We start from the raw sequence: 25,639 nt of genomic DNA, 5'->3' as shown, positions 1-25,639 counted from the left end.
CCCGTTCTAAACAACGGTACCTGCAGCTGCGGGCATCATCCCGGTATAACCTCCAAAAGCCGAGGACGCATATATGCGTACGCTTGGCGTTAAAGGGGTTGTAAAGGTTTGTTTTTTATTTTCTAAATAGGTTCCTTTAAGCTAGTGCATTGTGGGTTCACTTACCTTTTCCTTCAATTTCCCTTCTAAATATTTTTTTTCTTTGTCTGAATTTCTCACTTCCTGTTTCTCCTCAGTGTGCTGTTCTGGATGACTAAACCCCCAGCCAGAACGGCTCGGATGATGGGGGCAAGCTTACTGAGGAGAAACAGGAAGTGAGAAATTCAGACAAAGGAAAAAAAAAAACATTTAGAAGGGAAATGGAAGGAAAAGGTAAGTGAACCAACAATGCACTAGCTTAACCACTTGCTTACTGGGCACATATACCCCCTTCCTGCCCAGGCGAAATTTCAGCTTCCGGCACTGCGTCGCTTTAACTGACAATTGCGCGGTCGTGCGACGTGGCTCCCAAACAAAATTGACGTCCTTTTTTCCCCACAAGTAGAGCTTTCTTTTGGTGGTATTTGATCACCTCTGCGGTTTTTATTTGTTGCGCTATAAACAAAAAAAAATAGCGACAATTTTGAAAAAAAAACACAATATTTTTTACTTTTTGGTGGTAATGGCGACGATCTTCGATAGGAGATTATGGGGCCACACAGTACACATACACACACTGAGAAGGTACTGGAGAGGCGGGTAGCTATAATCTTGGGATTTTTAGACCAAAAGGACATCGGTAAGGGACATTTCAGGAACAGATGTAAAAAAAAAACCCAGATTTTTTTACATACTGTCCCTGGTTTTACTGAGGCTGGCAACCCTGATGGGGCCCTAGTGGCCCTCAGGCAGAGCCCAAGTGCCCGAATGGTCAGTCCGCCCCTTCCCGTGTCATTCATATGTGTTCGGGTTTACAGGGATGAGGTGGCAACACTACCTGGGTACCGAGATAGTCCATTTTTTCCCCCTTGCTCCCCCTCCCATCTTCAGAGACTCCGTTTGGGGAACAGTCTCCTTGCACCCCATCATTCTTCATTGTTTGTTGGATGATGGTACCCCCCCAGCCCCCCCCTTATGATCTCCTAAATCCCATTTGATTGGAGGTTTCCTTACTATATTCACATAGTAAACAAGCTGTAGTGGTCCCAAGCCAAATGGCCATATTTGCACACCTCCAAACTTTTTAAGATGGGAATGAGGGACGCCTATCACCAAAAGTATGCAGCCATAGGACACACCCCTTGCCACGCCCCCTTAAAGGAGAATTGTATAAAAAATTAAATGAGATTGGTTAGACCCACAAGTTCTTTTTTTACAACTACTATTCCTTTATATTGGCTTTTGGAATTTACAAAATGCAACAATTTAGAAATCGAATAAAAGATTTAGCACTGGAAAACACTTTTTGATAGATAAAAAGTGCATTTTATATACAACTTTATAGATCAGACCAGAATGAGGGACAAATGAGGAGGAAAGAGGGACATTGCTCCAAATCAGGGACAGTTGGGAGCTATGATATTAGGGCAATGATGTCAAAAGCACTGTGTGGATGTGGGGGGGGGGGGGATTCCCGGAGCGCGGCTGACTGGGCACTGATTTGGTGGGATTGACAGCTTGCTTCCAGGTTAAGCCCCACAGTATACTGTGGGGCAGAGGGTTGTGCACTGTGGGGCAGGGGGTTGTGCGCTGTGGGGCAGAGGGTTGTGCGCTGTGGGGCAGAGGGTTGTGCGCTGTGGGGCTGAGGGTTGTGCGCTGTGGGGCTGAGGGTTGTGCACTGTGTGGCAGAGGGTTGTGCACTGTGGGGCAGAGGGCTGTGCACTGTGGGGCAGAGGGCTGTGCCCTGTGGGGCAGAGGGTTGTGCACTGTGGGGCAGAGGGTTGTGCCCTGTGGGGCAGAGGGTTGTGCCCTGTGGGGCAGAGGGTTGTGCACTGTGGGGCAGAGGGCTGTGCGCTGTGGGGCAGAGGGCTGTGCGCTGTTGGGCAGAGGGTTGTGCGCTGTTGGGCAGAGGGTTGTGCACTGTGGGGCAGAGGGTTGTGCACTGTGGGGCAGAGGGTTGTGCCCTGTGGGGCAAAGCAGTGTAAATCTGGATGGACAGAAATACAAACCCTTTAGCAGATGAAGCAGCTCTCAGATATGTATTTATTCTGCATAGTCAGCTGTCTGTCTGGGGTTCAGATATGTAAATAAATAAGCCCCAGAAATCAATGGCAGACAAATACAAGACAGACCAGAACATGGGGGGGGGGGGGGTCACACTATGACAGCTGCAGTCACGTGACTCCGCCCCCCCCCAGCAGTACACTGCTACAATGTATCCATGTCAGAGTTCTATCTCACACACACAGTACTCACCTGATCCACACTGTCACTTCTCCCCTTCCTCTCACAACAACCACATCATCCTCCTCAGGAGGAACAGATCATCCCAGAAGACATACATACAGGTGTCCTCATTTCTCGCACCGAGCGGTAATGATCTGGGCAGAACCTCGGAGCCCAAGATCCATTGAACGTATTGGAGATTGAGCTAAGGAAAAATGGCCGCGGTATGGAGACATACAATAGGAGGCATCTCGGTTCTCTAGCGTTTGAACTGTTCTTAGATTGGATTGGCTAGCGGGGGAGAAACGTCTCCACATCCGGTTTGGGAAGTACGGTATGAATAGTAGCCAATCATTACAAAGGAGGACAATGATTGGGTACAATAGGAAGGCTGGGCATTTCATATGGAGGCTTGGGACGCAGCCATGTGCAGTGAGTGGATGGGGGAAGGGACGCTGGTGACAGAGGTGAGTGCTGCGCCTGGATGTGTGATAAATGGGGGATCAAAGGGAAGGCGAGTGGATGGAACTTTCCCCAGACATTCTCTAGAAGTGAACCAATCACTCTCATTTAAAAACAGGAAGATTCGCCCGCAGTGAATGTTGGTCGAATGTCAGAGTGACTGCTTTATAAGAATTTCGACCTCTGAAAATGCTGATCGCCTGGCTTCAATACTTTGTAACACCCACCTGGGGGAAAACATGGAGATCAGAAAAGCCAAAAAGTCATGAAAATTCACCAGAACAGCCAGGAAAATGGCATTTCCCATAATTTCCTGACTGTTCTGGTGAATTTTCCTGACGTTTTGGCTTTTCTGATCTCTATGCTTCCTACCAGCTCGGTGTTACAAGGTATTGAAGCCAGAGACAGCCAGGCAGTCAGCATTTTTCAGATGCCCATCTTCAGTTCTCTCCCATTATTTTTTTCCATGAATGGGTCACTCCACCCTCACTCCTCTCCTAATAAAGGAAAACTAAAGGCATTTTTCTGGACAGAGTAAGGGAGGGTTATGACCCCTGTCAGGTTTTATTTGCCATCTGGGGGGGGGGGGGGGGTTCCCTTCACTTCCTGTCCCATAGACACAACAGGAAGTGAGAGGAAATCCCTGCAAAGTGAGGGATCAACTGGTTGCCACTGGTTTTGGATAGAGAGGAGATGGACTAGAACCCATTTTATTGCTGTCTGTGGCCCCCATAAGGGAGATTCCTCCTCCTCTATTTGTCCTGTTTACCGTTATCCCTAAAAGAAAATCCCACACTCTTTAGGTTGTCCCCAAAACAGGAATAGAGGCGACATCTTCCAATGGGGACACTAGTTCTAGTGTATTTGTGTGTGTGTGTGTGTATATATATATATATATATATATAATTTTGTATGTATGTATTTATTTCTTGTCCCAAGCATAATAAAAAAATTATATACATAAAATCCAGCGTGTTTTCTTCTTTCCTGCAGCCAGTTGTCTTTATTATGGACTTTTTTGTTTCATTTATGATAGTCAGGACCAAGACCTACAAAGAAATTATATTATAAAGTAGAAATCATTTTTTATTTATTTTTTTATTATGGACTACAGCTGCACGATTCTAAATGAGAATCAGGATTATTTTTTATTTTTTTGCTTAGAATAAAGATCACAATTCCGTATTAATTCCGTACAATTTTGTATTTTAACCACTACCCGACGACCGTACGACTTTATACGGCCGCAGGGTGGTTGTAATTCTCTAACTGGCCGTGTTTTTACGGCATGCGCGCGCAGTCAGCGGCGGCGCGTGCGTGCTCGCCACATCGCTGAGATGCCGATGCGAGTGCCTGGCGGCCGTGATGTCTGCCAGGGACTCTGGATCGGCGGCTACAGGGACAAGACGTGGAGCTCTGTGTGTAAACACAGAGATCCATGTCCTGTCAGGGGAGAGAGGAGACCGATCTGTGTCCCTTGTACATAGGGACACAGCATCGGTCACCTCCCCCAGTCACCCCCCTCCACCTACAGTAAGAACACAATGCAGGGTACACATTTAACCCCTTCCTCACCCCCTAGTGTTAACCCCTTCCATGCCAGTCACATTTATACAGTAATTAGTGCATATTTATAGCACTGATCGCTGTATAAATGTGAATGGCGTCAAAAGTGTCCGATGTGTCTGCCATAATGTCGCAGTCACGAAAAAAATGCTGATCGCCGCCATTAGTAGTAAAAAATAATAATAATTCTCTCCCCTATTTTGTAAGCGCAATAACTTTTGCGCAAACCAGACGCTTCTTGCGATTTATTTATTTTATTTATTTATTTTTAACCAAAAATATGTAGAAGAATACGTATCGCCTAGACTGAGAAAACAATTTTTTTTAAAAAAAATTGGGCTATTTATTACAGCAACAAGTAAAAAATATTGTTTTTTTTTTCAAAATTGTCGCTCTATTTTTTTTTATAGCAAAAAATAAAAACCGCGATCAAATACCACCAAAAGAAAGCTCTATTTGTGGGGAAAAAAGGACGTCAATTTTGTTTGGGATCCACGTCGCACGAATGCGCAATTGTCAGTTAAAGTGACACAGTGCCACAAGCTGAAATTTCACCTGGTCAGGAAGGGGTATATGTGCCCAGTAAGGAAGTGGTTAAAGATTTACAACCCCTGAACAAACAACATGACAATAAAATACGACCTTATACTCTTCACTTCAGTCAAAATGTTTAAGAAATTAAAGTTTTACTTGACAAGGTTTCTTTAAACTGACTTCATTTACAGACTGAAGTTCATCCCTTTGATCTGTAAATGAACAGAGATAAAAGTTAAAAAAAAAAAAAAAAAAATTGGATTTTTTATTATAAATGACTATAATAAAGAAAAAAAATGCTGGATTTTAGCAGTATTTTTTTAGACTATAAAAAAAAGAAAGCATATAATTTGGCATGTAATTTTTTTGGGGGGGAGTGGGGGCTTTACGAGGAGTGGGACTTCCTGTCCCACTTCCTCCTTCCGCCGAGGGGCTGCTAAGGCGAATAGTCTAATCGCCTTTTGGCAGCCCCTCCCCTGTAGGCGATCGCCTGGGACACGTGACAATCGGATGGCGCAGCGCTGCTCGCGCATGCGCAGTGGGTGCCCGGCCATGAAGCCGAAAGCTGTCACGGCCGGGTGCCCACACTTGGAATGAAGACGCCGGCCGGAGAGCGGGGGAGAGGAGCGGACCCCCAGCAGGCGTGTCGCTGGAACGTGGAGCAGGTGAGTGTATGTTTATTAAAAGCCAGCAGCTACGCTTTTTGTAGCCGCTGACTTTGAATAAACATTAAAAATTAGTGGAACACCCCTTTAAAATCCTTTTTTTTTGTTTTGGTGTTTCTTGTTTTTACTTTAGCCCTAAACATATTTAAAAAAAAAAAAAAAAAAAATGCTGGATTTCAAAAATATTTTGTTTCCATATTACAGAAAAGAGAAAAAAATATTTCTACTATATATTATTAATAATAACATTTTTTTTTCTTTAGCCCTGACTATAATAAGCTGGATCTTATTATTCATTTTATTTTATTTTTTAGGCCTGACCATACTTTAGAAAAGGGGGGGGAGAATAAATGTATTTATAAAAAAAAGAAAAATTTGACTTTCGGCTATAAATGTGTGTGTGTGTGTGTGTGTGTGTGTGTGTGTAAAAAAAATAAATAAAATATATATATTTCCGTATTATACACTTCCAATCTTTTTTTCTCCGGTAGCTGAACTATGAGGACCATACTACAGAGAAGCCGGTTGTTCAGCAGACATTTTCCAGCATGCGGGTTGTGTAGGAATGCCGGGAGCCATGCTTCCTTCCAGGAGGTGTCCAGGCTGCAGGAGAAGAAGATGAAGAGTATATTGTATCCGGTGACAGATCTGGAGAAGGTAGTCAGTCCCGATGTGGACCGGAATAATTTTAGGTTGTTTGACCCTCCCATTGAGGAGATCGCTGCCACCGAGAGCGTGTTCAGACCGTCTGGAAAGCACGTGATTGATTATGTCACATCAGCTGTCAGAATGGATCACACACCTGACCTGCAGCAGCCTGAGGTTAGTGATGGCAAGTTAAAGGGAACTGCATTTTATTGGGGGGGGGGGGCTACAATTGCTATACACGTCATATTGTAATTGAATGTCATTAAAAATGACCTTTCCTTTTCAATCTGCAGCATTGTAACTGTAAAATATTGCAACCTGGAGGGGTTCTGTGCACAGATGGTATACAGAACGCCCCAAGAAACCTAATTCCCTGCCTGTGTGATTGGCTCACTGACTTCCCCAGAAGTCTGCACTAAGATACAAGTCAGATTTGAGGCATCATCTGCAAATTTATTTTTATTTTTGGTGAGATAGGAAATTAAATTGCATCTAAAAGAACATGGTCCCTGCCACTTCCCTCATTAGAGCACTGCAGGTGCAGCAGCTGATTGAGAGTGATACAACCACTCCCATACAGATTCACTCTAAACATGGACACAGACAAACAAACAGCTATTTTTATTTCGAATAACAAAATGGTTATGGCTCGACCTAGTTTGTGAGGGGAAATTCACCTGAAAAAACATTCTGGAACAAGTTAAGACGTTTTCTCTACTTGACTCGTACAAGGCGACAAGTCAGGGGAGGGCTGGCAGGGTGGAAATCTCCCCCCGGGCTGGTGACACTATGCACAGCCACCGGCCGCCACTACCAAATGCTGTTTTTGCAGAGCAGGAATATGCCTGCTGGAGCTCTGTTAACACAGGTCACGGCCACTGCTCACCTCCCACTGTGCTGATGTAAGGGGGGCCTCTGTGCGGACTCTGGTGTAAGGGGGGCCTCTGTGCGGACTCTGGTGTAAGGGGGGCCTCTGTGCGGACTCTGATGTAAGGGGGCCTCTGTGCGGACTCTTGTGATCATGAAAAATCTGACTGTTTTCCTCGATCCATCACTTTTCCACGCTCTATGGGCCACTTGACTGGACTTGCCCCCCCCAGGCCTAAGGCTGCCAGCCCTCCCCTGCGACAAGTTACAACAAAAGGACAGATTGGTTCTGACTGCCTGCCACCCGTGCAATAGGGCTGCATAGACAAACAGTCAGCCTGATAGACACCTATCTGAACAGATAATTTCCCATTGGTTCTGATCTCTATGCCCCGTGCAATAGGGCAGCATACATAGAGGTCATATGGGCTCTAATCTGACTTGTCTGTCTAACAATTATAAAACTTGCATTTATATACCTTTTTACAAGCCTTATTGAGGGGGATGGAGAGGGCAGGGAAGGGGTTGAGGGGGATGGAGGGAGAGGGCAGGGAAGGGGTTGAGGGGGATGGAGGGAGAGGGCAGGGAAGGGGTTGAGGGGGATGGAGGGAGAGGGCAGGGAAGGGGTTGAGGAGGATGGAGGGGTTGAGGGGGAGGGAGAGGGAAGGGGTTGAGAGGGAGGGAGAGGGAAGGGGTTGAGGGGGAGGGAGAGGGCAGGAAGGGGTTGAGGGGGAGGGAGAGGGCAGGAAGGGGTTGGGGGGATGGAGGGAGAGGGCAGGAAGGGGTTGAGGGGGAGGGAGAGGGAAGGGGTTGAGGGGAAGGGGTGGAGGGAGAGGGCAGGAAGGGGTTGGGGGGATGGAGGGAGAGGGCAGGAAGGGGTTGAGGGGGAGGGAGAGGGAAGGGGTTGAGGGAGAGGGCAGGAAGGGGTTGGGGGGATGGAGGGAGAGGGCAGGAAGGGGTTTATATTTGCCCGGTGGTGAGCTTTACATTTAATATATATATTTTTTTTTAGATGAGGACAAAGGTCCTTCTGTACTATGAATGCCTCAGTCTTCATCATACTTATTTGCCTATACAGTACTCTATTGATTAATATTGGCGTGTAGATGATGTGAAAGTGACAAATAAAAAAAAGAACTGACAGCAGTAAGTGTGACTTTGTACTCAGTAAATCATGCTTTGGTTTCTGATAAAATGTTTGTGTCTCTTCGTAGGTTTGTTTTATAGGAAGAAGCAATGTGGGAAAATCTTCGCTCATCAAGGCACTCTTTGCGCTGGTCCCTGGAATTGATGTGCGCATCTCCAAAACACCAGTATGTGATCACAGGGACACCAGTATGTTTTTAAAGAATACCAGAATGTCATTATAGGGACAACCAGTATGTCTTTGATCTCATCCGGCTGTCCATAATGGATGTGCAAAATCTGTAAGAGAATTAACCACTTAAGACCCGGACCAAAATGCAGGTAAAGGACCAGGCCCCTTTTTGCGATTTGGCACTGCGTCGCTTTAACTGACAATTGTGTGGTTGTGCGACGTGGCTCCCAAACAAAATTGGCGTCCTTTTTTTCCCCACAAATGGAGCTTTCTTTTGGTGGTATTTGATCACCTCTGCGGTTTTTTATTTTTTGCTCTATAAACAAAAATAGAGCAATTTTGAAAAAAAATGCAATACTTTTTGCTATAATAAATATCCGCCAAAAATATATATTAAAAAAAAAACGATTTTTTTTTTTCCTCAGTTTAGGCCGATACGTATTCTTCTACCTATTTTTGTTATTAAAAAAAACCCGCAATAATCGTTTATCGGTTGGTTTGCGCAAAATTTATAGCGTTTACGAAATGGGGGATAGTTTTATTGCATTTTTATAAATTCTTGATTCGCCGCAAGATCGCCGTTATCGGTGGCGGGAGATGGTGACCGCCACTCTCCCGCGCCCTACGCCGCTTACCGGAGCTGTCGGTAGCAGCGGAGGCGATCGGGTCCTTTCAGCTGCTCTGTGGGGATGCGAGTGAGGGCAAGATGGCCCCCACCCGTCACCATAGCATTGCTGGGCGGAAGTGACGTCAAAACGTCAGTCCCGCCCATGCGTCTAAAAGAGACATTTTTTTGGTTATTTTTTCAAATGACAAAATTTCCTTTTTTTTTTTATTTTTTTTGCATTTAAGTCTAAATATGAGATCTGAGGTCTTTTTGACCCCAGATCTCATATTTAAGAGGACCTGTCATGCTTTTTTCTATTACAAGGGATGTTTACATTCCTTGTAATAGGAATAAAAGTGATACATTTTTTTTTATCTCGGTGTAAAAAATCATAAAATAAATAAGAAAACAAAAAAAAAAAATTAAGTGCCCCATACCGACGAGCTCGCGCACAGAAGCGAACGCATACGCTAATAGCGCCCACATATGAAAACGGTGTTCAAACCACACATGTGAGGTATCGCCGCGATCGTTTGAGCGAGAGCAATAATTCTAGCCCTAGACCTACTCTGTAGCTCAAAAAATTAAGCCTATAGAATTTTTTTAAGGGTTAAAGTTTGACGCCACGAGCGGGTGCAATTTTTAAGCGTGACATATTGGGTATCATTTTACTCGGCGTAACATTATCTTTCACAATATATAAAAAAATTGGCCCAAATTTATTATTGTCTTATTCTTTAATTCAAAAAAATGAATTTCTTCCCAAAAATGCGCTTGTAAGACCGCTGTGCAAATATGATGTGACAAAAAGTATTGCAATGACCGCCATTTTATTCTCTAGGGTGTTAGAAAAAAATATATATAATGTTTGGGGGTTTTAAGTAATTTTCTAGCAAAAAAATGTTTTAGTCTTGTAAACACCAAATCTGAAAAACGCCTTCTGTCCTTAAGTGGTTAAATAACAAACATGTTATATTTCCCTCCTCTGTGCAGTTGGTTTTGCACAGAGCAGACCGGATCCTCCTCCTTCTTGGGTCCCTTTTTGCTGCTCTTGGCCCCTCCCACCTGTTGAGTGCCCCCACAGGCAAGCATTTGCTGTGGGGGCACCCAAGACGAGCCGCTGCTCTGTGTGTTCATTCAGACACGGAGCCGTGACCCGCCCCTGCTCCCTCTCTCTCATTTGCTCACTGACTTTTCTTTTATTGACCGCAGCAGGAGCCGATGGTGCCCTGCTGCTGTCTCAGCCAATGAGGAGAGAGAGAGAGAGTGAGTCCTGGCAGCCGAGTCTCTCGTGCAACCTCGCTGGATGGGGATGGGGCTCAGGTAAGTATTATAGGGGCTGCTACACACAGAATGCTTTTTATTTTGATGCATAGAATGCATTAACATAAAAAAAAAAAAATCCCAGTCTTAGTCCGTAGGGTTCAATATTAAGTTGGCCCACCCTTTGCAGCTATAACAGCTTCAACTCTTCTGGGAAGGAGTATATGAAGGGATGGAGGGATTATAGCGGTGCCTAAACGAGTCACATGAACATTGGAAACAAAATTAAATGAAGACAAAATGTTATTCAATTCAATTGAGTGAAAATAAAGACAATAAGTCATAGAAATATACACTGAATTGTATTGAGTATAACACAATGTCCCAACATGTTTCACCAAATCATTGGGTTCTTCAGGGGTGTGGAGTGCATTTAGTGTAGTGAGTATAGTCTAAGAAAAAGCAATATTGGTAAAACTGCATACTCTAATGTTTGACCATTCTTCCAGAAGCGCATTTGTGAGGTCAGGTGCTGATGTTGGAGGAGAAGTCCTGGCTTGCAGTCTCCGCTCTAATTCATCCCAAAGGTGTTCTATTGGGTTGAGTTCAGGACTCTGTGCAGGCCAGTCAAGTTCCTCCACCGAAAACTCGCTCACCTATGTCTTTATGGACCTTGCTTTGTGCAAATTCTGTTTCAACTCCAACTCGGGGGCAGACTGACAACTCATGGGGCCCCCTGGCAATAGAAGATTATGGGGCCCCCGGGCTTACAGATGGCTACCAAGCCAGGAGGCATTACAGAGGCGGGGCAGCTAAAATATCAGGATTTTCACATCAAAAGCATGTCGGTTTTGGACATATCAGGGACGGATGTAAAAAAAAAAACACAGATTTTTACATACTGTCCCTGGTTTTACTGAGCCTGGCAACCCTGATGGGACCCCCTAGTGGCATGGGGCCCTCGGGCAGTGCCTGAGTGTCTCAATGGTCAGTCCGCCCCTGCTCCAACTAATAATTATCTATGGTATTTTTTATATTGTATGTACTTTTTGGTGGAAATTTTTTAAATTAACATTACTTTCCCCAATGGGGGTCTGGGGGAGAATTATCTGTCTCCAATGTAGGGATGATGCCCTGGAGAGCTAATAGGTGTTTATAATTAGAGGGTCCCACTATCACTATTATCTTGAACTGCTTCAAATCGAATCTTTTTGGTGAATCGGCCCCTTGCTTGTATTTCTCCGGTGTTCATTATGCCTCTTCCTCTCTCCCCCCCGAGGGTCACACAAAGAAAATGAACTTTTTCAAAGTGGGAAAAGCCTTCACCTTGGTGGACATGCCGGGCTACGGGTACAGAGCGCCTGAGGACTTCGCTGAAATGGTGGAAACCTACATCCAGGAGAGACGCAAGTATGTTTCCCGGACCAACGGCATTGTATTCCATAAGGGCTGTGTACATACTAAAGGCAAACGTCACTTATGGGGTGAGCTGTACACTGCCTTGTTAGATCACTTTGGGTGCTCAGGCCTTAAATCTTCTTGAAGCAAGAAGTTGATTTGAACAGCCAAGAAATTAGCATTTTTATAAGATGAGCAATTGTAAACATTTCTATCACACTAAAATATATACACACACAAAATATCTCACAAAAGTGAGTACCGTATTTTCTGGCGTATAAGACGAACTTTTGGATGCAAAAAAATGCATCCAAAGTCGGGGGTCGTCTTATACGCCGGTACCTGTCTCCGTCAGGCTGCGGGCAGAGTGTTTACATTTTCTGGAAGCAGACATGATCGCATTTTATTGACAATATACCCTGAAGAACTGAACAGTCTTTCGCACGGAACAGATGTTACCGATACACAAAGCATTGTCTGCACAAAACTGCTTAGGACAGGAAAACGATGGTTATTTTTTTCCCCCTTCCCCTGATGGAGCCTGATGCATCCTCCTGCTCCACAGATGCAGAGGTACCTCAACCCAATGGGTGCAGTTTGCTCGCATCCAGCAGGATAAGTCTCGCTGTCCAGTGATGTCAAGAATTTTGATCGATCAAAAGAATTTTGATCGATCAAAAGAATTTTGATCGATTAAAAAAATGAAAGATTAATCAAGGAATTAATCTTTAATTTCCCCAGCCCTAATAAATATATATATATTTTTTTTATTTAATTTTTTTTCAGTTTGAAAAGGACATTTCTATTGGTGGACAGTTCCACCGGAATTCAGCAAGCGGATCTAATCGCAGTGGAAATGTGCGAGGAGTTAGGAATTCCTTACGTTGTAAGTCTATCCCACCACAAGCATCATCTGTGTTTTATTACCATGTTGTAGTCATAAAGTAATTGCCTCTGAACTCGGCACCTATGGTTTTAAAAAAATTTAAATAATTTATTATATAATTCCTTACAGTATCATATGAGACGTACGTGTGTGTGTGTGTGTATATCAAAAATGTTTTTTTATTTTTATATATAATTTTCTATCCAGCATTATTGCTATGAACAGACACAGATAGATGGGAGTAGTGTATATCAGTGGCCGGCCTCCCGATATACAGTCTTGTAAACAATTATTGACTTTTCTTTTCAACATTTTGAACTGGAAATCATTATTTCTTCATTCAAGCAGTACCAACAGAAAGGTGATTTACTGAAACAAATTACAATTTCGAAAAATGTTGTTATATTTATTTTCAGAGTCTATATCAGTGGTCTCCAAACTGCGGCCCGCGGGACAGAAGCGGCCCTTTGCATGCCTTTATCCAGTCCTTGGGGCACTGTTCCTACCACTGATTTAAGGCTCTGTTCTTCCCATTGATATGCGGCACTATTCCTTCTGCCGACACCAGTGATGGGGGCACTAGTCCTCGCTTCCACTGACACCAGTGATGGGGGCACTAGTCCTCGCTTCCACTGACACCAGTGATGGGGGCACTAGTCCTCGCTTCCACTGATACCAGTGATGGGGGCACTAGTCCTCGCTTCCACTGACACCAGTGATGGGGGCACTAGTCCTCGCTTCCACGGACACCAGTGATGGGGGCACTAGTCCTCGCTTTCACTGACACCAGTGATGGGGGCACTAGTCCTCGCTTTCACTGACACCAGTGATGGGGGCACTAGTCCTCGCTTTCACTGACACCAGTGATGGGGGCACTAGTCCTCGCTTCCACTGACACCAGTGATAGAGAACTATCCCTCCTCCTGCCGACCAAGTGTGAGACATAGGGGGTTATTTGCGAAAGGCAAATTCACTTTGCACTGCAAGTGCACTTGGAAGTGTAGTCACTGTAGATATGAGGGGAAGATCTGCTGATTTTATCATCCAATCATGTGCAAGCTAAAATGCTGTTGTTTTTTATTTTCCTTGGATGTCCCCCTCAGATCTACAGTGAGTGCCACTTAAGTCATCCGGGCATCCTCGTTGATCCAGCCAGTGCGCCGCCGCTTTTGGGTCTTCAAAAAACAGGGCTCTGTCATTCTCCTCCACTCTCAATCTGGCCGGGAACAACATGGCATATTTAAGGTGGACCACCCTGAGCCGCCGCTTCACATCCTGGAATTGTGCCCTCTTTCTTTGGACTTCATTAGAGAAGTCGGAACATCGTGACATGGCCGTTTCCCAGGGCAATGTTACCTCTCTCTCTAGACAACCGAAGGATTTTATCTCTGTCTCTGAAATTAAGAAACTTGGCGATAAAGGTCCTGGGGGGGCTCCCGCAGGTGGAGGTTTGGCTGGGATGCAGTGTGCCCTTTCCACTGCAAACATAGCAGAAAAGGCTTCTCTTCCAAAATGTTGGATCAGGAGGGATTCCAAGAATTCAGCGGGGTTGTTACCTTCAGCCTTTTCAGGTAGACCGATGAACCGGAGGTTGCAGCGTCTCAATCGGTTTTCCATGTCGTCCTGATGGGCGTGTAGCTGGTCTTCTGTAGTGTGGCTCAGGGGGTGCAGGATGTCCTCTGCCGCTCCGATACGTGCCTCGGTGACTTTAACCTTGACCTTGGGTCCTGGCGCAGGAGAGAGATGTCAATCTTGACCTCATCTATTTTGGCGGTAAGTGTCCCCTGCAGCGACGCAATGGCATCTAGGAACCTAGCTGTATCCGCGCCCTGCTGGACTGTTGCAGAGCATGTGGCCGTCGCCATCCTTGGCCTGCGGCTCCTGATGGCGGTATTTTGCCAGCTTGTCCACCACCTCAGAGGTCCTCTTCGGCGGAGACATGTCCCGCTCAAGAGTGTGACCCGGCTGTCACTGAGTGGCGTTAGATGGCCGCTGCTCTAGAATGAAGGTCAAAGCCACAGACCGTGTCCCAGGGCAACTGCAGGGTCTGTCTGCACTACCACCGCGGCCTCAGGCAGATTGGTGTCCGTACCAGGTGATGAAGTTCCCCATGGCAGTCGGGGAGACGTAAACGGCTGCCTCTCCTGACAGTAAGCCGGAGGGGGATGGATTGCTGAGGTGCAGGGAGAACAGCCAAAAGTTCTGGAGGCCGCCTCCGGGTGGACCAAGATGGCCGCCGACCCGAGAACCAAGCCGAATTCGCGGCCCCTCCCGCAGTAAAAACAGGGCGCAGTGTACCCCAGCGATGTCCCCAGGCCGTCCGGTCACTGTTGCAGGAGGCGATGAAGTGTTGAGTCCGGGGGAGCAGTATTGTGAGCAGGAGTCCGCCGCCGGGAGGACCAATATGGCCGCCGACACGAGGTGCAGGCCGAATAATACAGGGTGTGGTGCGCCTCGGCGGTGTCCCCAGGCCGCCCGGTCCCCGTTTCAGGAGGTGGAGGTGCTGAGGATCCAGGGGGAGCAGATGTGTCAGCTGGGAGCCGCCGCCGAGAGGACCAAGATGGCCGCCGCTCCGCAACTATGCCGAAGCTGGCTTTGGCCTTTCCCAGGGCAATTCCCCGATCCGGAGATTCTGTCCACAGCGGTCCCGGGCGGCGTTCTATTGATCCGGCAGGCTCAACGGGCAGCAGATGATGCAGCACAGGTCCCCGGATGCACGTGATGGCTTCAGATGCCCAGGATACAGGTAGGATTATCTTATCAGGATGATAGGTCAGCGGAGCTCTCTCTAGTAGCGTCCTACTCCATTTCTTTCCAGGCCACGCCCCCGTGAGTGGCACTTAAGAGTGCACTTGTAGTACAAAGTGGATTTGCCTTTCGTAAATAACCCCCATTGTTAAAAATAGGTTAAAAATGTCCATGCTTCCGAAACGCTTTGGAAGTGCTGCCCATTCATTCATTTCAATGGGCAGGGAGTTTTGCGAGCGCTGTATACAGCGTTCCCAACCCGCCCAAAGATGCTGCTTGTAGGACTTTTCCTAACGTCCCGCAAACGCGTCGCCCCAGTGTGAAAGTCACGTTGAAATATATGGGAGGCGGTTTTCAGGCGCTAATTAGAGGCTATGTCTAGCGCTAAAATGCCTGGAAAAACACCTCAGTGTGAAAGGGCTCTAAAGTCTGAGGGACAGTAATCTGGCCCCTATGTATGTAAAGTTTGGAGACCCCTGGTCTATATTAATAAAAAGCAAAATAATCTACAAGTGGCATAGATTTCAGTCAACGAATTTTTGCTTCAACACTGGCTTGCCCAGCACCTTGCACCCAAGAGCTGACCATCTGATGCTATAACAAGTCTCCAAGAACCCCCAAATTTCATGTGGTGTTCAGGTTACTCTAGCATCTGGAGTCCAAAAAGATCATTAGAAAAGGGCTACAGTTTATTGAACATATTGGCAGAGACCACCAGATCTTGTGGAACAATGTATCAGAGGTTGATCAGTCAAAGATAGAGCTGAACAGTGGACTGGTTTGCTGCAAAACGAAGAAGGCACTTCAGGAGAAGAATGTCTCACCAACTGTGAAGCATGGTGGTGAAAATGTTATGGATTGGGGTTGTTGCTTCAGGGCCTGGACAGCTTGCAGTCTTTGAGTCAACTAGGTATTCTGCATCATATCAGTGTTTTCAGACAAAAGGTGCCGCACTGTTTATAAAATTAAATCTCATCGAGAAACAAAATATTAAAAAAAACATGAAAATATCAAATATTACGAATGCAGTGCAGCATTACATACATTTTTGTTAACTTGTTGAAATTATTTTCTGCAGTTTGTGATGACAAAGATCGACCGGTCTCGGGCCGCTGTGCTGCTGACGCAGTTCCTGCAGCTACAGGAATTCATAAAGACCAAGACAATGGGGTGCTTCCCTCAGCCCTTCCTGGCCAGGTAATGTGCTCTACTATGGATGAAACTGGTAAATGCCTGTTGGGAAAATAGAGCATGGAAATCTTCTCCAGCAAGCTGGAATAACACTATAAGTAGCTTAAAAGAAAAGTCCAATTGTAAATATTCCCACCCCCTCCCTTCTCCTATCTATTCTGCATAAAAAAGATCTGTGTATACCTAATTATTTTCTATCCGCTCCGTTCATGTGATCCTGCAGCTCCGACTCGGGCAGTACCCGATATTGGGCTGGGAATTCTGGAAGACATGGCATCACACATGGTCCAGTCATTGTCGGCGCTCCTTCTCCCCTGCAGCAGCCACTAACTGATATAGTGGAGCTGTGGGATCATGTGACTGGACTGGAGCAGGTTAAAAAGTGGGTATAAAGGCAGAATTTTTTTTCTTTTTCCTACCGTATTTTCCGGCGTATAAGACTACTTTTTGCATCTAAAAGTCGGGGGTCGTCTTATACGCCGGGTACCTGTCTGTCAGACGGCGGCCATCTATTATTTAAAAGCTGCGCCTCCTCCTCAGACTGTTCCCTGATAGGCGGAACACTAATTTTCACAGCAGTTCAGTGTTCCGCCTATCACGGATGCCTTCTCATCCTTGGACGAGAGGACACCCGTGATAAGGGGAACACTGAACAGAGGCTCTGCTGGGAAAATTAGTGTTCCGTCTATCACGGAACAGCCTGAGGAGAAGGTGCGGCTTTTGAATAATGGACACCTGCAGCCTGAGAAAAACTCTGCAAACAGGAGAAGGTAGGGAGATCGTCGAGGCAGGCATACTGGCACAGTGAGGGGTCGTCTTATACAGTAAGTATATCCCAAAACCAGCAATTTAGCTGGAAAATTAGGGGGTCGTCTTATACGCCGGCAAATATGGTAATTGCATTCTATGCAATTAAGGTGAAAACCTTCTGTGTGCAACTTTTTCAAGCAAAAAAAGTAAAAAAAAAAAAAACACACACGCACCAAAAAAGGGTGGAACTCCACTTTAAAGTGAATCTGAAGATGAGCTACAGGGGGACCACAGGCAATAATGGTGTCTAATCTTTTGCCTGGCTTTTATTTTTGGCACAGCTTCCAGAGTACAGATCACCTTTTGTTAGCAAAGAACCCTGCATAGTGTGTTGTGCGTTTTTAACTACTATGAATTTTTTTTTTTTTTGGAAAAGTGCATTTTATCCTGTTTAACCACTTAAGACCCGGACCAAAATGCAGCTAAAGGACCTTCCCCCTTTTTGCGATTCGGCACTGCGTCGCTTTAACTGGCAATTGCGCGGTCGTGCGACGTGGCTCCCAAACAAAATTGGCGTCCTTTTTTTCCCACAAATGGCTTTCTTTTTGTGGTATTTGATCACCTCTGCGGTTTTTATTTTTTGCGCTATAAACAAAAATAGAGCGACAATTTTGAAAAAAATGCAATATTTTTTTATTTTTATTTTTTGCTATAATAAATATCCCCCAAAAAAAAAAAATATATATATATATATATATAAAAAAAAAAATATTTCCTCAGTTTAGGCTGATACGTATTCTCCTTCTTATTTTTGGTTCAAAAAAAAATCGCAATAAGCGTTTATCGGTTGGTTTGTGCAAAATTTATAGCGTTTACAAAATAGGTGATATTTTTATTGCATTTTTATGATTTTTTTTTTTTTTATTTTTTTTTTGTGACTGCGACATTATGGCGGACATTTCGGTAAATTTTGACACATTTTTGGGACCATTGTCATTTTCACAGCAAAAAATGCATTGTTTATTGTGAAAATGACAACTGCAGTTTGGGAGTTAACCACAGGGGGTTATGTGTGATCTGAAGTGTGTTTACAACTGTAGGGGGTGTGGCTATAGGTCTGACGTCATCGATTGTGTCCCCCTATAAAAGGAATGCTGCCGCCACAGTGAAGCACGGGGAAGGTGTGTTTACACGTGGCTCTCCCTGTTCTTCAGCTCCGGGGACCGATCGTGGGACTCCAGCGGCGACCGGGTCCCGCCCCCCCCCCCCCCCCCCCCCCCGCGGCTGGGCTTAAAGGACAACGTACCTATAATGTTGATGTGCCCAGCCGTGCCATTCTGCTGACGTATATCGGCGTGAAGGGGTCCTTAAGTGGTCAATGAACAGGCACACTTATGTTAGTAGGGTATTAAAGCGATCATGAAGTCCACCTATGCTACAAGCTTACCTGTAGGTAAAAGTTGCAAAGGCTTACAGTGCCTTGACAAAGTATTCATACCCCTTGAAATTTTCCACAGTTTGTCATGTTACAACCAGAAACATAAAAGTAGTTTATTGGGATTTTATGTGATAGACCAACACAAAGTGGCACATGATTGTGACGTGGAAGGAAAATTATAATGGTGTTTTTTTTATTTTTTTTTGCAAATATCTGAAAAGTGTGGTGTATATTTGTATTCAGCCCCTTTTACTCTGATACCTCTAACTAAAATCTAGTGCAACCAATTGCCTTCAGAAGTCACTTAATTAGTAAATAGAGTCCACCTGTGTGTAATTTATTCTCAGTGTAAATACAGCTGTTCTGTGAAGCCCTCAGGTTTGTTAGAGAACCTTAGTGAACAAACAGCATCATGAAGGCCAAGGAACACAGCAGACAGGTCAGGGATAAAGTTGTGGAGAAGTATAAAGCAGGGTTAGGTTATATAAAAAAAATAAAAAAAATAATCCTAAGCTTTGAACATCTCACAGAGCTCTGTTCAATCCATCATCGGAAAATGGAAAGAGTATGGCACAACTGCAAACCTAGCAAGACATGGCCACCTAAACTCAGGTCAGGCAAGGGGAGCATTCATCAGAGAAGCAGCCAAGAGGCCCATGGCAACTCTGGAGGAGCTGCAAGAGATCCACCATCATTGGCTGAATTGCTATATAAATTATTTTTTATATTAAAAATGGGGTGTATTCTAACAGTGACCTTTTTGTTCTTTTTACAGCTCTCTGAATTTCTCAGGAATACACCTCCTCCGATGTTTCATAGCTCATGTAACAGGAACCCTGCCGAAAATCAGATGACCACCACTCTCCCCAATCATGTGAAGTCCTTGTGCTGTAGCCCTCAAAGCCCTTTACTAAAGACATGGTCTGTATGTTTGTTTTATGAATCTAAGTGGGCACAAAAGTGTGGGCTACACCAATAATGCAACTGGACAAAGTATTATTGAGGGGATGGTGGAGTAAGCCTGAGGCCCCATACACACCATAGAATCTATCCGCAGATAAATCCCATCAAATGGGTTTCTGCGGATAGATCCTATGGTGTGTACACGCCAACGGATATTTATCCGCAGATAAATCTCCCCTGGGATGGATTTCCAGCAGATGGATATTTGCTGACATGCTCAACAAATCCATCTGCTGGAATCCATTCCAACGGATGGATCCGCTCGTCTGTACAGACTTACCGGATCCATCCGTCTAAAGGGATTCCCCGCACGCGCCGTAATGATTTGACGCATGCGTGGAATTCCTTATATGACAGCGTCGCGCCCGTCGCCGCGTCATAATAGCGGCGACACGTCATCGGCAGAGGATTTCAGCGCGGATTTCAATGCGATGGTGTGTACACGCCATCGCATAGAAATCCTCGAGAGGATTTATCCGCGGATACGGTCCGCTGGACCGTATCTGCGGATAAATCCTCTCGTGTGTATGGGGCCCCAGTGAAGAGACCTTCATCCTATTATAGGAAATGCTAGGTTACCATTTGTTCCATTTCAAGATGTGGTACTAATCAAATCAAGATCTAGATGTTCAACTTGAGTTGGCAAGCCTCTTTTCTTAACCTAATGGATTCCTATCCAACGGACCTAATAATAAAAGAATGCTTAGATGAATGAATCCATCAAATGTTTTCTGCAGACAATTTTTTGGAGTGCCAGGTGCTTACCTCCATGGCACCTTTTTCATGATAACACAGGCGTTATGACAGCAGCACCTTTAGTTGTCGACCTGCAATCCCCGTGTATTACAGCAACTGAAATGGCGGCTGGCAAAAAGGGGACCTTCTATTTGCCATGGAAGATTTTGCACCTTGGGTGGCCTCGCAGACAGATTCTGATAATCACAGAGGGAAAAAAAAAAAAAATTTCTCCTGCGCTATTAAGACATTCCATCTGATCCCTGTTAGGAGGTCCACCTGCTATAGCCAATTTCTCAACAAGGGCTGTAGAGCAATCAAGGAAAAACAACCTTGCTAAGTGGTTGCCGTCTAAATCCTCCAGATTGACTTTTCAGGCTGAATGTTCACGAATTGTGTCTCCTCTGGCCAGTGCCGATCCTGACCTCCCTGGGGCCCTAAGCAAAATTCTGCTAAGGGGCCCTCTATGGTGTCAAAAATGGGTGTGGCTTACATGGGCATGGCTCAGAGGGGGTGTGGTTAGAGAGACCAGATCCTACACCACAATAGAAATGTGTATTACAGAAAGTTTAACCAAACGGCAGATAAAGATAATCCAAACACTTGGTGTTTACGCTTCAGTCATCCCGGCACCATGGTTGTTATGGTGTTAGGATGATTGGAGTGCATTATTACATTATAATATAGAATGAAATTATTCAACTCACCATAATGCCGAACCAATGGGAGCCTGAAGTCCCTTCTTACATCAGGAGTTCCCCCCCCCCCCCCCCTTACACCAGGCATTCCCAGCAGAGGCCCCCCCCACTTACACCAGGCATTCCCAGCAGAGGCCCCCCCACTTACACCAGGCATTCCCAGCAGAGTCCCCCCCCTTACACCAGGGCATTCCCAGCAGAGTCTCCCCCCCCCCCTTACACCAGGGCATTCCCAGCAGAGTCTTCCCCCCCCCCTTACACCAGGGCATTCCCAGCAGAGTCTCCCCCCCCCCCCCCTTACACCAGGGCATTCCCAGCAGAGTCTCCCCCCCCCCTTACACCAGGGCATTCCCAGCAGAGTCTCCCCCCCCCCTTACACCAGGGCATTCCCAGCAGAGTCTCCCCCCCCCTTACACCAGGGCATTCCCAGCAGAGTCCTCCCCCCCCCTTACACCAGGGCATTCCCAGCAGAGTCTCCCCCCCCCCCCCCCCTTACACCAGGGCATTCCCAGCGGAGTACCCCCCTACACCAGGCATTTCCAGCGGAGTTACCCCCCTTACATCAGGTATGAAGCACCATCAGCAGAGACTCTCTCTGCCGCCGTTACAGTACAGAGTGGACAGTGGAGGAGCCAGTGTCCTATCATTCTGGGTCCCCTATCAGATAGTGCCCGGGTTGGACTGCGCATGCACAGTCCGAGATCATGGAAATCTGAGACTGAAAATCTGTTCCGTCAGTTGTAGTTGGAGCATGCGCAGTTACGACGCTCACTCTATCAGATGGGGGACCAATTTCGATAGAACTGCGCTCACAGCAATAGGCGGGTGTATTATTGAGCAGTGATTTTTTTAACCATCTCCCCCTTTGCGGTATTGCTGTGAGCCCAGCCAGCACTGTTCTATCGAGATGTCCAACCTGTAAAAATATCACTGCTCAATACTACACCCCGCCCCTTTTTAAAAACCATCTGTCACCTTGCTGAATTACTCTGGGAGCGGCCAGCGCTGTTCTATTGAGATGGGTCCCCCATCTGATACAGCGACATTGTGGATAATCCGGGTGGCTGCCAATAGGAATTGAGCTGCGGCACCACCCACCCCTTCCCACATCATTTGACAGATATCAGCAGAGCGGGAGGTGCCCCAGCTCAATTGCTATTGTTTGGTCTACAAGAAAATGGCGGCTGGTGGAGACATTGTCTCCACCCGGCCGCGGACCTCTAGCGGCGGCGAAAACTCAGGGCCCTATGCAGCTTGCGTAGCAAGTGTATAGGGCGGATCGGCTCAGTCTCAATTTGGAGGATTAGACAGCAACCCCATGGCAAGGATGAATAAGAAAGGACACAGACTACATCAGGCTCTCTCAACCTTTTCAAACAGAGGAACCCTTGAAATAAACTTTCCAGTCTCTGGGAACCCCTGCTAAAAAAAAAAAAAAAATACTATATCTACAACCCATGATACATCAGTGGGAAGAAGGTTCCTTACACTTGTGGTCATTGGGAAGAATTGGCCCTCAACAGATCGCCAAAAAGATCAATAGTGTCAGTGGGAACTTATCTGAGAGGCAAAAATTGCTCATGAAACCCCCTATCAACTTCTGGAGGAACCCTGGACTATACACTCTGACAGGTGTGTACACATTGTATTTCTTTTATGTTGTGTCCTCATTACAAGAAGGTTTTACAGCAAAGAGAGCGCTTGCCTTGTTTTTTTTTTCTTGCTACAGATTCAGATAAAACAAATAGAGACTCTAGGGTTTCCTAGTACAACCTCAGCAAGATTCCATGTCTGATGAAGGAATACCTTAACCGCTTGCTGACCACCGTACAAACGTATATGTTGACAGAATAGCACAGACAGCGGTGGTTCTCAACCTTTCTAATGCCGTGACCCCTTGATAAAGTTTCCCAAGTTGTGGGGACCCCTAACAGTAAAATGTATTTCCGTAGCGTGGGTTGTCAGCACCCAAGGCAAGACAAGTAATTTGCACCCCTAACCCATGGACATTTAGCAGTCCCTTCCACTCGTACAGTATTAAAACCCCATATGGAACATTTTAGGATGTACCACGCTTTCTCTTTGTTTTGCGTGGCACTGCTGGTGGGGAGTTGGGATGAGTGCCAATGCTGGGGGGAGTTCTGATCAGCCAACTTAGGTGCTCTTGATCAAGGTCAGCTGCCCATCTGAGAACTGTAGTGGGGACTTTTAATGGCAACTCTAATCACAGGCAGTGTTACTCACTGTATCTCCGGCTTCACTGTGTCTCCTACTTTGTGTTGTCTCGTAGCCGTGACACCTATGCTGAAATCAGGAGCTAGGGTCTCCTCCAGCCCCTCCCACGTCACATTCCTCACCAGTCTCTGCCCCCCAGCCATGCCATGAACTGAATGAGAGGCTGTGAAGAAGCCGCCCAGCTGGGCGACCGCAAAAAGGCTGTGAGAGCAGTGCCGGCTTCAGGAATAGCCCAGGATTCAGTGACCCCTGACAAATCATCATCCGACCCCCAGGTTGAGAACCACTGGCGTACAGGAACATCCCTTTAAATTTGCTGCCGTGTGGTCGGGCGTGCGACCCTGCCGCAAGCTCAGTGACCGTACCCACAGAATCGATGTCAGCCGGTGTTCCGCGATCGTGACACAGAGCTAAATAAAACGGGGAGATGTCCATTCTTCCTAGTGACATGTCACCGATAGTCTGTTCCCTGTCATCGGGATCAGCGACAGGTCACTCATAGCTACGCGCGCCCCCAACAGTTAATCACTCCCTAGGACACACTTAACCCCTTCCCACCCTCTAGTATTTAATTCCTTCACTGACAGTCACATTTATACAGTAATCAGTGCTTCTTTATAGGACTGATCGCTGTATAAATATGAATGGTCCCAAAATAGCATCAAAAAAGTGTCCAACATAATGTCGCAGTCACAAAAAAAAAAAAATAATAATAAAAATGCCACAAAACTATGCCCTATATTGTAGCCGCTATAACTTTTGCGCAAACCAATCAGACGCTTATTGCAATTTATTTTTACTAACAATATGTAGAATACGTATCGGCCTAAACTGAGGAAAAAAAAAAAATTTATATATATATATATATTTTTTTTTTTTTTTAGATATTTTTTGGGATAATTATTATAGCAAAAAAAATAAATTGCTTTTTTTTTTTCAAAATTGTCGCTCTATTTTTGTTTATACCACAAATAATAAAAACCGCAGGAGGTGATCAAATACCACCAAAAGAAAGCTCTATTTGTGTGGGGGGGGGGGGGGGGAGTCAACTTTTTAGGGCTGTGGAAATTAAATTTTAATCGATTAATCTTTAATTTTTTTTGATCGATTAAAATTCTTTTGATGGTACTCGCCTCTCCGCCGGCTTATGGGCCTTCAGGGAGATCCGGTGACGTCACGGACACCGGCGGGGCTTGCCGTGTCCATCTGAAGGGCTCCTTTGCTGTGCCTTCATATCTGCATGCCGGCGGGACCTTACCATCTGCCACACGCAAGGGCTGTGACACTTCCCTCTATAAACCTGGGATTCTACAGTCATCCACTGGGAGTTGTGATAGTTCCCTTCATGGGACATCTACATGCCGACGGACTGATGTTAACCTCTCCTCATCTGGATTCAGCAGTGGCATCGTTGTACACATTTTTATACCAGCATCATACTTAGCTACATGTTTTTATGACTGCTTTTGGTACCGTTTGGTATTACTCGCACCATTTTTTACAGTTTATGTAGCTACATCTATTTTATCTCCAGTGCAATATTTATTTTATTACCTACTTGAAGACTATAAAAGTTTTAATGCTATTCCCATTGAGCGCTGCCTTTGTGTGTTTTTTGTATCCTGCTATCTATTTTCCAGTGGTTGGTAGCTGCACTGGGAATCAGCCTGCAAGGAGATCAGCTAAAAGTAGTTGGATCTGTATGTGCGTTATAATTAATCGATAAAAAAAAAAAAAAAAAGGATTAATCGAACACAAAAATTTTGATCAGTAACAGCCCTACAATTTTGTTTGCGAGCCACGTCGCACAGCTGTCAGTTAAAGCGACGCAGTGCCGAATCGCAAAAAGTGATCTGGTCTTTTCGCCAGCCAAATGGTCCAGGGCTGAAGTGGTTAAGCCCTTGTTCTCACCAGTGATATGACAGTTCCAAATTGCATGAAAAGTCTCACTACATTGCCGGCAAGAGAACTTTTCATATCTCTGCGATTTTTATAAAAAAAAAGTTCCTGCACTACTTTTTTTTCCAATGTCATTGCACCTTGCGTAGTCTTCCGTTAAATGAAATCGCAAGCCATAATAAATCGGCAGTTCAAATTGCAATGATCTGCAGGTTTGAAATCACGCTAAAGTAGTGAACTCTGCCTTTTGCAAACAGGGTTCCTTGGTAAAATTGTATGCAAGCCAGTGGGTAGATAGATCGGCGCTAGTGCCTGCACCTTTGTCTCCACCCACCTCTGCTGGCCCCTGCCGGGTATGTTCCGAAACTTAAGGAGAGTTGGGGACAGATACTGGACTACAAAAA

The 25,639-nt window shown here is 45.6% G+C and overlaps 2 protein-coding genes across 4 annotated transcripts in view; one reads left to right on the top strand and one right to left on the bottom strand.

Annotated features, from left to right (window-relative positions):
* The window catches only part of GPR89B (G protein-coupled receptor 89B), a 136,586-nt gene extending 134,084 nt beyond the window's left edge, over positions 1-2,502 (bottom strand). The window contains exon 1 of the mRNA XM_040339054.1: positions 2,395-2,502. The gene's annotated coding sequence lies outside the window, so the exon portion shown is untranslated. The remainder of the gene's footprint in view (positions 1-2,394) is intronic.
* A 224-nt stretch (positions 2,503-2,726) lies between these two features.
* Positions 2,727-20,614, top strand: GTPBP8 (GTP binding protein 8 (putative)). 3 transcript variants are annotated; one of them, XM_040339056.1, is made up of 7 exons: positions 2,727-2,831; positions 6,083-6,413; positions 8,321-8,419; positions 12,479-12,578; positions 16,405-16,523; positions 19,481-19,722; positions 20,210-20,614. In XM_040339056.1, the coding sequence occupies exons 2-6, from the start codon at positions 6,090-6,092 to the stop codon at positions 19,682-19,684; spliced, it is 846 nt and encodes a 281-aa protein (XP_040194990.1). In that variant the 5' UTR covers positions 2,727-2,831; positions 6,083-6,089; the 3' UTR covers positions 19,685-19,722; positions 20,210-20,614. The 3 variants fall into 3 exon arrangements, with proteins under 3 accessions (XP_040194990.1, XP_040194991.1, XP_040194989.1); XM_040339057.1 differs by lacking the exon at positions 20,210-20,614 and adding an exon at positions 11,586-11,704 and having other exon boundaries at positions 2,728-2,831; positions 19,481-19,654; XM_040339055.1 differs by lacking the exon at positions 20,210-20,614 and adding an exon at positions 11,574-11,704 and having other exon boundaries at positions 2,728-2,831; positions 19,481-19,654.
* Positions 20,615-25,639: the final 5,025 nt, after the last annotated feature.

Source organism: Rana temporaria, chromosome 2 (genome assembly GCF_905171775.1).
Source record: "Rana temporaria chromosome 2, aRanTem1.1, whole genome shotgun sequence".
NCBI lineage: Eukaryota > Metazoa > Chordata > Amphibia > Anura > Ranidae > Rana > Rana temporaria.
The sequence above is the reverse complement of the archived record's forward strand: the minus strand, read 5'-3'. Positions and strand labels throughout refer to the sequence as shown.